Source organism: Diachasmimorpha longicaudata, chromosome 20, assembly GCF_034640455.1.
Source record: "Diachasmimorpha longicaudata isolate KC_UGA_2023 chromosome 20, iyDiaLong2, whole genome shotgun sequence".
Taxonomy (NCBI): domain Eukaryota; kingdom Metazoa; phylum Arthropoda; class Insecta; order Hymenoptera; family Braconidae; genus Diachasmimorpha; species Diachasmimorpha longicaudata.
Window position 1 is genome coordinate 417104 of NC_087244.1, and position 11582 is coordinate 428685.

Genomic DNA, 11582 nt, shown 5'->3' on the forward strand with positions numbered 1-11582 from the left:
AATGTAGATCCTGGACGCGGTAAAACCGGGTACGTTGGCCGCATCAGGAGAAAAGAGGATTCCCTCAGCCTTACACACCGCGAAGACGATCCTAGAAAAAAAAAAACAAAGTATAAAAAGATTGGCAAAAAAAAAAAAAAAAAAAAACGAGGATCATGATCAGGAGAGACAAATAGAAAAGGAAAATAAACACATACAAAGGCATCCCCACGAACATGCTCGAAGAAGGCAAACCAGTCGTACTCGTCGACGATCTCCTCCCCGAGAGTAGGATCCCCGGACAAATATCGTAGATATTCCAGAGGATCATCCCCGTATTGATACATACGGGGAGCCTGAAAAAAAAAAAAATATATATATAACACAAATTTAGCATCAAAAAAAAAAGGGGGGAGGATAACTCACCCTGGACAGGGACCCTCAATAAAGAGACGGGGGAGACAAAAATCACCCGATAGCCACAGGCGCAGATTCCCCTGTCGCCGAACCTCACGAGTAATCCCCATCCTGAGGATAGTCTCCACACGATCCCAACAAGCATCGTAAAGAAGGTCAAACAGGAGACACGGGGCAGAATGGGAGAACAGAGGGACGCGATAATAATTCTCCACCGTCAGGGTAAGCCAGAGTTCAGTGACCTCTTGCACGGTTTCCCAGGGAAAGGACTCCTGAAAAACAAAGGGGAATATATATTAAACATAAAAAAAAACAAAAAGAAAAAAACTTACCAAAGATGCCGGGAGAACTACGTCAAAATCCCCAACCTCAAAACCCGGAATCCAGAAAGGATGGCCCGTCATCTCACTAGAATCTCGCTGGCTATTGAGGAGATCGACCAACCCCAACCCAAAATATTGGCCAGACCGGATGGCGGGAAGAGTAAGAGCTATACGGTACTCAAAAATTTCCCGTGGAGCCCAAGAGGGAAGAGGCTCTAACAACAACTCGTGGAAATCATAGAATCGCGAACCACCACGAATCAGGGACCCAACGAAGGGAACCGTCTCTATAAGGTCCTCCAACACTCGCACAATCGGGTCACCAGCGGATAACACCATTTTATAACAATAAAACAAACCACAAACGATCGACGTGACAGACGGACAACGACTGAATGACCACACGTCAACGAAGAACAAAAAGGGAGAAGAAAAGAAAAGATTCCTAGAAAAGAGATTATAAACACCCCACACAGCATAGAGGGTAATGATAAAAAAAAGGGGGATCAACTTACCAACTATGGAGCAACACCTGAGTCAGACGGAATCACCGACGACTGTCGGGATTCTGGGAGACGACGTCCGGATCCACGACGACGTCCGGATCCTCGTCGACGACCGGAACCTCAAGGACGCCCGGCACCTGGGCGAGATCAGGACAAATGGATAATCGACTTATCCAGTCCCCGGGCGTGAATCGACGGGACCGACGAGCCGTCTGTCGACCCGATCCATACCCCGATTCGGGGCGAATCCCTAAGAAAACAAAAAATAAATTAAAAACGAAGGGGAATAAAATTATCGTGAATAATAAATTAAAGACAGAAAGCCTTCCCCAAGAAGCACCACTGAAGGAGGAAGAAGCGGGTGACGTAGGCCGTCCCCCTCCTTCCCGCGGTCCCCTACTCACGACGCTCCCACTTGAAGGAAGAAGCGGGTGACGTAGGCCGTCCCCCTTTTTCCCGCGGCCCCCTACTCTCCACGCTCCCGCTTCAGGAAAGAAGTAAATGACGTAGCGCCCCCCCCGCAGTCCCCTGTTCACCAGTCTTATTATAAATGGACCCCTCAAAAATTATATATATTTAATGCAATTTAATAATAAAAAAAAAAGGGACTTACCGGTAAAAGCACCGCCGGTGGAAATAGGCTCATCCCTATTTGGTGATCGGGACACCTTGCTTAGTAATCCGTGCTGAGACATCCTTCACCAATCGAAAGAGAAAAATCCTCACAAAAATATTCAGACACGCACTCACAAAAATATTCACAAAAACTTCACTGTTCGTCAAATGTCAAACGACTGGTGACATACGCCCCGCAATTGCGACCCGATAATCTGACACCCCCCCCACCGGAAGAGCATACTCTTGGGCACCAAGAAAGACGTCGGGCGACGACCGATATTGATACCGAGAAAAATGACCAATCAATCTCGCTGGCGCACCAACGACGATTATTTAAATTTCGAAATTCCCTAGGGACACCCTCGTTCATTGTAAATTTACACTAATTTGTAAACATTAATCTATTTAGAATTGTGAATTAGGGTAGCGAGAAGATGAATGGAATTGGGCCCAGAAATGATAATACGGATGATTATCGGGTGCTGAGAGAAATTTTACGGTTTTGGGGTAAAGGTTATACATTGATGCATGAGAAATATTGCGTATTTTACTGAAATATAATTCCAGAAATTAGAGGGAATAAAGAGATGGGGTGAATATATGCGTGGGATGTTAGAAATTTTTTAATTCACTTTGGTGATTACGGAGATATCTGACTCATTTTTTTTTAAATAAAGGGGCTTTGAGAATATTAATTATCACTCTCAGGATATTTTTAATGGATCAATAGTTCTAGTAACTATTGCACCTGAAAATTTGATCACCTGAACTTGTTAAAAATTAAAAAAAAAAAAATTAAAATTTATCAAAAAAAAAAAAAAATACTTACTTCATTGGATTGAGAATAATAAATTATAGTTTTTGGGATAATTAAATAATTATTTCGAACTGATCACAGCTCCATTAGTTGTAAAATGCTATATAAATATGTTACCAGGAAATTGAATAGAGGATCCCGCATGATCTCTACCTCTGTCAGGAATATATTTTAATGTTTTCACATTTCGCCCGAAAAGAATTCTTATTTCTGACTGATGAACTGTAGAGTACAATCAGCCAGGAATAAGAAGGGGAGTGAAGGACGAAACGTAAACAACAAAATAGCCGCGTATGATTGGATGTTTCAGGCTCGCAGGGAGCCCGGAAACTCCAGGCGTGGAGATCACACGATTAGAGGGAGGAAACGGAATCCTAACCACTAAATATGCGAACCTGCGAATCTATCACACGGTGTGGAATATGATTACACATATCGACATAACAAAATTCCTAGAGAAAAAACAAATCCTCACACGACACTGGTTGGGAATGAAAGGGATCTGTACCCAACTACGAGGCAATTGTAATTTTGAAGACCAATTAGACCAGGTAATTAATCGGCTCGATATATTAGACGGTACTCATCGACACATGAGAGAATTGTTAGCAGAAACACCGGAGAGATCGAAACGAGCGGTCCTCGGATTTATCGGGAAAATAAGCAAGATTCTTTTCGGGACAATGGACGAAGATGACGCGGACTATTACGACCAATACATAGAATCCCTACAGAACACAACTAGGGAAACCCTAGCCCTTCTGGCGAATCAAACGCACATTATTCGATCCGAATTCGAATCAATCCACCAAACTATTCAAGGTCTAACTAAAGAAATTAAGACCTTGAACGCGACAGTCTACGTAGCCATCGGAAACATCCTCGAACGTATCGACACTATAGGGATTAATGGGAAAATGGCGAGCCTTATATCAGCCTTCGATGCGGAACTGAGCGAATATGAGCTCGACACCCAAATGCTGATTAACGCCATCCTATTCGCGAAAAGAGGACAATTGCACCCGTCAATTATGTCGCCAGAAAATATCCTGGACGCGGCTAACGAAGTAATTCAACATAATCGGGGGGCGGAGTTCCCGGTCCCCCTAGAAATCCCATATATCACCGAATTATTGAAACTCGCGGATCTGACGGCCTATTTTCATAAGGAAAAGGTCGTATTCGTCATCACGATACCGATACTTGAACTAACAAAATATATCGTGTATAGACACTTGACAGTGCCGACCAAAATTAACAATACCTCAACGTCTCTAGTGGCCTTTATAACGCCAAGTTATCCCTACACCGCTATTTCGGAGGAAGCCAATACGTATCTCAAGCTTGACAGTGAAGACATCAACCACTGTAAAACGGGAATGATCGGCCTTATATGCAAGACCGCACGACCCCTATACGAGGTCAATGGGAACAAGGATTGTGAGGTACAAATGATCTCCAATCCCCGTTTTTCGAGCTCCGAAATATGCGATGTACGGGTAAAATCAATGGACCGAACATATTGGGCCCGAATAGGAAATTCCAACACATGGGTTTTTTCCGTCGTCACGGAAGACGAAATACGGGTAAAATGCACAAGACGCGAACCCGCCACGATCATCATTACGGGAACCGGAACAGTCACCCTAGCGCCGGACTGCGAGATTCGATCGCGATCCGTCACCCTCACCCCATTCCAAGAACTGACGTCGAAGTTCGACCTAAAATTCGTGGACCGAGCCGTCTTCGACATCCCGACCCTACTAAACAAGACAATACGCGGACTCGGACCGAACAATTTGACAGAAATCTTAGGCGATATAGGCCTACTACAAACGGTACAGGTTGGACAGAACGACGAGGACAGCGTCACAAGGGACAGTCTCGGGCTGCAAGTCATTATCGATAAAGCCCGAGCGCTGTCCAGACAAGGGGATACAAACAGAAGACTGAGGAGGGTTGAACACGGGTTAGGATACGCGGGGATTTCGCTAGGAATTCTTGGGGTGATTGCCGCGGCATGTTGGAAATTCTCCCTATGGTCGAAGGTCGCGACGCTATGTGGGGGAGTTAGGTTTTGTTCAGGTACTCGAAACAGGGAGAACGAGCCCCACCAACCGAGAACCAGGACCCCATCGCCGCAGGCGCCACCACGACGATCACGCACGAGAAAAACAAACCAAGAAGTACACCTTCCGATGAACACGCTCGCTCGAGGAGTACGACCGGGGCCTACAGCCACCATCACGGAGATTGTGGAGCTGGACGAACACTTGGAGCCTGTCGAACCAAGTCGCCCAGTCGAGACAGCCGCCCCCCTCACCACTCAGCTTGCGCTGATTCCCCAAAATCGAGTCACGCACACCCAACAATATCAGGCCCTTCCGATGATCATCGGGCCGCCGGAACGAACAGGAGCCCAGGGCTGGCAGATCGTCAGCCCATACTGGAACGGGGAGACGTCTTACTCCAGACCACCCCTCCAACACGACCTGGGAGGATGGTAACCAGCAGAACCAACCCCGAAAGCACCTATCAACGACCTCGCTAACTTATTCTTACGCTTATCCGAAAGGAGTTAAATACTGTTCTTGATAAGGACTTTAGCAATAAGAAAACTGTAAGGGTCCGGTCGATAGGGATAGTTTCAAATCTGCTCATATAGCAGGGATTTTGGCCCTTATGGCAGGGAAGTTGATAGCCCTTTTGGCATAAGCCGAGGCCCTTAAGGCACAGACTATATTAAAATTCGTTTCTTTTAGTTTAGTACTATTGCCACCTGATTGTGAACCAGGGTAGCAATAGTTTTATCAGGGGAGTGTGACGTATTGGCCTCCGCCAATGCGTCGTTTTTGAAAATCGATGCCCAGACATGGGTCAGCAGTCCCACGATGTCTTGGAGACGCTGTGGTCAGCTGCCACAGTGTTTGGAGGATCGGTTTGCTCCCTGCAACGCCATTTGGACAAGGGACTGAACAATCCAACGGATGTTTAGACCATTGTCAGCACCCAAATGACGCCACAGCAGGGATCAAATAAAGCAGTTTCAGGGCTTTTGGCACGTCCAGTATACTGTGTGACTGTATGAGTCTTGCGTCAATGATGACACAAGACAATATTGGTGCAAAAAGCCGTGGAACTGCTTAGATCAGCGATTTGGACTTGGAGGAGATTTAGAGACTCGCAGAGAGACAGATACCTTCCAGGAGCAGACCAGACGGGGTCTTCCACTGCTCGTAACCGCGCTCCAAGTCCAACTCATAACCACCTAATAACGCGATACCGACCCACTCGCGCAAGGAGTGTATACCATTAAGATCAAATATATATATATATACATTTAATACATTCCGCGAGTGAGATTATTAAGTGTTGTTCCCAACCCGTCACCAAGACACCCCTCCTAGAAGAGTGAACCCGAAGGGCTCACCGAGATCTAGCCGGACGGGGCACGACGGCCCAGCAGAAGGGGACAAGACACAGGAGTGTCCCATCACCATCAGTCCCAAGAGGGGATATATATATACACCAGCTACTAGTAACCGCTAGTAGCATCCAGAAATATATATATAACCCCTTTGTGAGTACACTGGGAATAATAGGAATCAGTTTGGCTATCCAAAGCACCAAAAGAGGGGGTAGCCAAACCTCAAAACGTCACATAGGAAAGATTTTTCTTTTAATTAGAAAAGGATTTTATTTTAATTCGGAAAAAGTTTAAATTTTATTTGGGAAGAGATTTTATTTTATTCGGGAAAAGTTTAAATTTTATTTGGGAAAAGATTTTATTTTATTCGGGAAAAGTTTAAATTTTATTTGGGAAAAGATTTTATTTTAGAATATTGTTCAATTAATAATCAAGGGGGGGGGATTTACAAAAGAATCAAAAAAGAAAGAATTTTCAAATAATAATTATTTCTAACCCGAAGTTATGATATTATTTTCGGATTAGGACGGATAGGTGAAAGGGAATAGCAATTTGACAAGGGGAAAGGGGGGGGCGGAAATAATATTGAAGAAATCCTTTTGGATCGGGATGGATAGGGAATGAGGGAGACCTCGATAACTCGAGGGGCGGGTCTGTTTACGTGCCGATGTAAACACGGCCGCGCGAACGAATTTCTTGACTGTACGCTAGTCAAGTACAAAAGAAATATTATATCGTGAAAAATTCACATTGACGATTTCCGAGAATTAATTTTATTATATTCGGGTAGTATTTTCCCGATTTAAGTGGGGGGAGGGAGAACAAAAGAAACCGATTTCAAATCACGGCGATTCGAACAATGGAATAGAAAATGGGGGTCACGGGGAAAGAGGGGCGGAAGAAATCGCGGGGGTGAAGGGGTTTGCACGGGGAAAATCGTATAACTCGGAAGACAAAGAAATAACAATTGGTTCAATAAAATAATACAAAATAATTCAAAATAATTCGAAATAATTCAAAATGAAATTAATCTAATGAAAAAAGATGAAGGGGGGATATTTTTCTAAATAATTAATCTACTCCCTATTTTTATTAAATTTTTTTCCCACCTCCAACGGTGAGAATAAAAAAAGAAAACGAATTATTTTGGGGGGGGCGGGGACAAAAAATAGCCGATATACAGCGCCTGCCCCACGTTGGGCGCCAATTTGTGACCTTTTCCCTAATTTATTATTATTTAAATTAGAGGGCGGGTCAATTATTAAATAAAACGGGGCAGAGGCTGTTATCTTAAATACATTTATTTGAAATATTAATTAATTGAATTACAATGTTGGGAGTCAAAGTATAATTAATGAAAAATATAATATTAATGACGCGATCATACAATAGTTTGTTCAATAGTACAATATTTATAAAAATGCCTGTTTCTTGGAATATCTCAGGGGTGGGGGGCAGGCAGGTCGCTTGTCGGACCACTTTTGAATTTATATAATGAAAAAGGGGGTGGCTCTACTTTGAAACAAAAAGGGGAAGAATTGAGGGATCCAATATAAATTAAACAATAATAATAATACGAATAATACAATTAGAATATTAATAATCCCTAGAAAAGAAATAATAAGGATTTACACCGTTGGAGGGGTTCCGCGAATTGTAATTGGGGAGAATGATGCCGCTGGGTGATGAGGGGAAAAGAAAGGGTACTCACTCGGCAGATGATTTTCCGAGTTCCTGGGGGTTTTGTCCTCCTTCTCTGGGTCCTCTGGGTCTCAAGCCTCTTCCTGAGGGACAACAGGTTGATCCTGGTGTAGGGTGAGCCTTTCTTCCAGCTCGGACGTCCTGGGTCACTTCACCAATGTTCCGCGATTTATTATATTAAGAATAATGGGGCGCACTGTATGATTAACGGCTGTACGACGAGTGACGAGTTATTGTCCACTTGAGGAACTCCCCGAAGTATTCGGGGGTCCTCGGCCCAATTTCGTCCGTTTCCGGGGTGAGTTCTTCGCCTTCCCCTGATCCACCGATCGATGCTTGCGGGCATCTTCGGGGGCTGAGGGGCGGCGGGGTGGCGCACTACGCAACGTGCGTGTGCGCCCATTGTCCTGTAGCGCGTGGCGAACAGGGGACTGCGGCGGAGGGGGACACGCTACGTCATCATCCTCTTACGTTGGTGGCTGAGCGCGGTGAGTAGGGGACCGCGGGAAGGAGGGGGACGGCCTACGTCATCCCATCCTTCAGTGGTGCTTCTTGCTGGTGTTTCTCGCGCTGTCCGAGCGCGGCGAGTAGGGGATTGGGGGAAGGGGTAGGAACTAAGGAAAGGGGCTCTCCAACGGTGTGTATTGCGTGTATGAATCTAGTAAGAAATAGGGGGCGTGCGGAGGGCAAAAATCAACATAACCTCTAGGGTTATGTTGCCTCGTCACAATGTGTAAAATAGGATTTCTCGGAAAAAAATGGGGAGCAATCGGGAATAGGGAGCAATAAACGGAAAAAAGGCCTACTGTGTTTTTGTAAATTTTGTTTTTATTGTAAATTTCATTTTTAATTACATAGGGAAAAAGAGGGCCGATTTTTTTTCTTTGGGTGGACTACATTCTATTTTCGAAGTGTCCACCTCCAGCAGCGATGCACAGTCGGGCACGTTTCAGCAAATTGGCCCTCATTCGCTCCAGTTCATCAGGAGTAATAGTTGCGACTGCTGCGTTCAGCAGCGCAACCATTTCCTCCTGATTCGCGCGGTGGTGAGCGTGCATGCGCGACTGCAGAGTACCCCACAAGAAAAAATCGAGTGGGGTAAGGTCTGGAGAACGCGGGGGCACGCAACGGGTGGTGCTCGTCGTCCGGCCCTGTCCCGGTCATTTTGATTCCCAATCCACCGCTGGGGGAACCATTCATTGAGCTTCTCAATGACCGGTACGCAGGTATGTGCTGGTGCTCCATCGTGTTGGAACCAGACATCCCTGGAGGCCGGACCATCACCAACAATCGGCGCAAGCCGCTCCCGCAGGAATCCCAAATAGTTCCCTCCCTGCCAAAAAACAAATAATTATTAGTAGAAACCTGTCATACTGGGTTAGACATCGAAGTCCAACATGAAACGCAGTATTGACTATGGGGAATACTTACGTCCAGACGTCCTGGAAGATGGTGTATGTAGACTTCATCGCCGAGGATTCCTCCCCAGACATTCAATGTATCCCAGCGATATTGGAAGTTTGAACATTTCGCGAGCCGAGGATTTTCAACCGCCCAATGATGCTCATTGTGCTGGTTGACGATCCCCTTCTTCGCGAAAAGTTTTTCGTTCGTCCACAGTATGTTTCGAAGAAAGTTTGGCTCTTCACTCCTGTCGAGGAGCCATCTACAGAAGGCCAAACGCTTGGGGAGGTCCTCGGGCTTTAACTCCTCGACCGGGGTAAATTTCCAGGGACGAACCCCTTCCTCCTGCAGAACTTTATGCACCGTGCTGTGTGGAACTCCTAAGGAAGCCGCGATCCCCCGAATGGATTGCTCCGGATTCTCCTCCACGGCCTCCAGGGTTGCCTCCTCCACTCGTACCCCAGCATTAGGTCTTGCACGCCCTTCGCCGCCATGTCGCGGAAGAATATTACCCTCTCGGAGGCGTTGCAGGGCGTTTCGAAATGTTCGTGCCTCAGGAACCACTCGATCAGGGTACCGTTGCGCGTACAACCGTGACGCTTTAGATCCATTACCCCTTGCTATACCATAAATGGTCACCATATCCGCATATTCAACTGCACTAAACTTTGCCATTCTCCGACATCAATTTAATAACACTGCACTTTTTTCTTGTTTAGACGAGAATCGTATAGGACCAAGCAACCGCGAAAACTAGCTCTGTCTTGGAAGACGTCTTGAGGGATATTGACGCTTTGGAAAAATCCGTAGAAAAATTTTCCCTGTCAAGTATAAAATAATATAGAAAAGAGCAAAAACAATATGATTATATTAGAGGCATATATAAGTTTACACGAGTACTGTGAGGTCATTGTTTCTTGGAGAGACCGTCTGCGTGGTCTTGCGCCGAAACCTCCAGTTTATGTTTATAGAATAAAAGAAAGAAATCATTGTTCATTGGAAGAAAGAAACCATGATGACGATGCTTTGGTTTTTGAGATTTTCCAATTCGTTTGTTAGTTCGTCGACTGCTCTCGAAGTGTGAACATATATTCCTCAAGAAATAAAAACTGCTCTTACTTACATCGTGCATTTTTGTTATTTAACCTGGCTTCCAATTTATTAAAATCTAATAAATAATAATTTTTATGAGTGAAAATGGCCTGTTCCTCTCGTTCAACTGTCCCATCATCCACAGATGGGAAATTTGGACTTGAACGTGCCACATGTCAGCAACAATCCATACCGGTAGTGGGAAAACCCTTTTTTTTTCGCGGGCGGCAACAGATCAAGTCGTAAAGCTGTGCGACACAGCGTCCCTTCCACATGGGCCTTTACGACAGGTAGTTAGCCAAATACCGTAATTACCTCAGCTTTAGAAGAGTCCCTAACTATTTACGACTTTTTGTCGTTTATTGCTACCGAATCCGGGAAAATCCCCAGCCATCTCCTCTGACAATTATCTTGTAAAGCAATGGGTTTACAACATTTTGTCAAGACGATCTTTTTGCGAGACAATTTGATTCTCTGCAAAAAATGTATTGTGACAAAAGGCGGTAAATCCATTTGTTTACGTGATAATCAAGATAACGCGGTTATTGCTCCGGATTCCGCGAAAATCGCGAGCTATCCCCTCGGAATTTTGACCTCGATTGTTTATTATTAATTATCTCGATAAGAGGCTCTTTTACAGGATTTTGTCAGGAGACCTTTCTTGTTGTAAATTAAATTTACAATAAAAAAGATCTGTTTGTTGAGGGAACAGTTGTGTAGGGTGGATCCGGAGATTTCAGGGAAACTGGTTGATCGTGTAAAGAATTTAACTCGCGGAAATTATCACACACAACGATTTCTTAATTTATTAAAACGCGTGGTTAATTTCAATCCGGGTTATTACAGTCTTTACAAGTTGATTAGGTGATGTACAGTTAAATTATGTTGATGTACAATTTAGTTGATTTCACGGTGAGTTTCGATAGCGAACTTTTCGCGGTGAAGGTCGATGATAGAGTCTAGGTGAGTGGGGTGATTTTTCAAAGATGAGTGATAGACTTCGGCTGGTGACCGTTGACCGACAGGTCACGATCATTGCCGGAGTTTTCCGATAATTATTTTTCGTTGAAACCGCCCGAGTTTATCTTAATTCTAAACAAGATCTTTTGACAAAACACTGTAGGGCTATTGCATAATGTTGAGGCGACGGCCTCATGTGGCGAAGGGTGGCAGTACCTCCTGGGCGAGGTCTGCCTGACCGGCCGCGCTGGCATCCAGGTGCCTAATTGCACCTGAGGCGCTGCCCTAATCACCGTTTCCGATGATTTATCTGGAACGTTCGATTTTGTTCTCGAACG

At 44.9% G+C, this 11582-nt stretch overlaps 1 protein-coding gene across 2 annotated transcripts; it reads right to left on the bottom strand.

Annotated features, from left to right (window-relative positions):
• Positions 1–187: 187 nt before the first annotated feature.
• On the bottom strand, positions 188–1743 carry LOC135171436 (uncharacterized). 2 transcript variants are annotated; one of them, XM_064137966.1, is made up of 3 exons: positions 1235–1743; positions 729–1164; positions 188–668 (listed from the first exon to the last, which is right to left on the bottom strand). In XM_064137966.1, exons 2-3 carry the CDS (start codon positions 1056–1058, stop codon positions 402–404), a joined length of 597 nt encoding a protein of 198 aa, XP_063994036.1. In that variant the 5' UTR covers positions 1059–1164; positions 1235–1743; the 3' UTR covers positions 188–401. The 2 variants fall into 2 exon arrangements, with proteins under 2 accessions (XP_063994036.1, XP_063994037.1); XM_064137967.1 differs by lacking the exon at positions 1235–1743 and having other exon boundaries at positions 729–1233.
• Between the last annotated feature and the right edge of the window lie 9839 nt (positions 1744–11582).

What these genes read in the sequence shown, in the direction of transcription:
- LOC135171436 (XM_064137966.1), bottom strand. Translation starts at nt 1,058, where the DNA reads ATGGTGTTATCCGCTGGTGACCCGATTGTGCGAGTGTTGGAGGACCTT. An exon ending in TAGTTCTCCCGGCATCTTTG is followed by an intron (nt 669 to 728) that starts GTAAGTTTTTTT and finishes TTTGTTTTTCAG; the next exon opens with GAGTCCTTTCCCTGGGAAAC.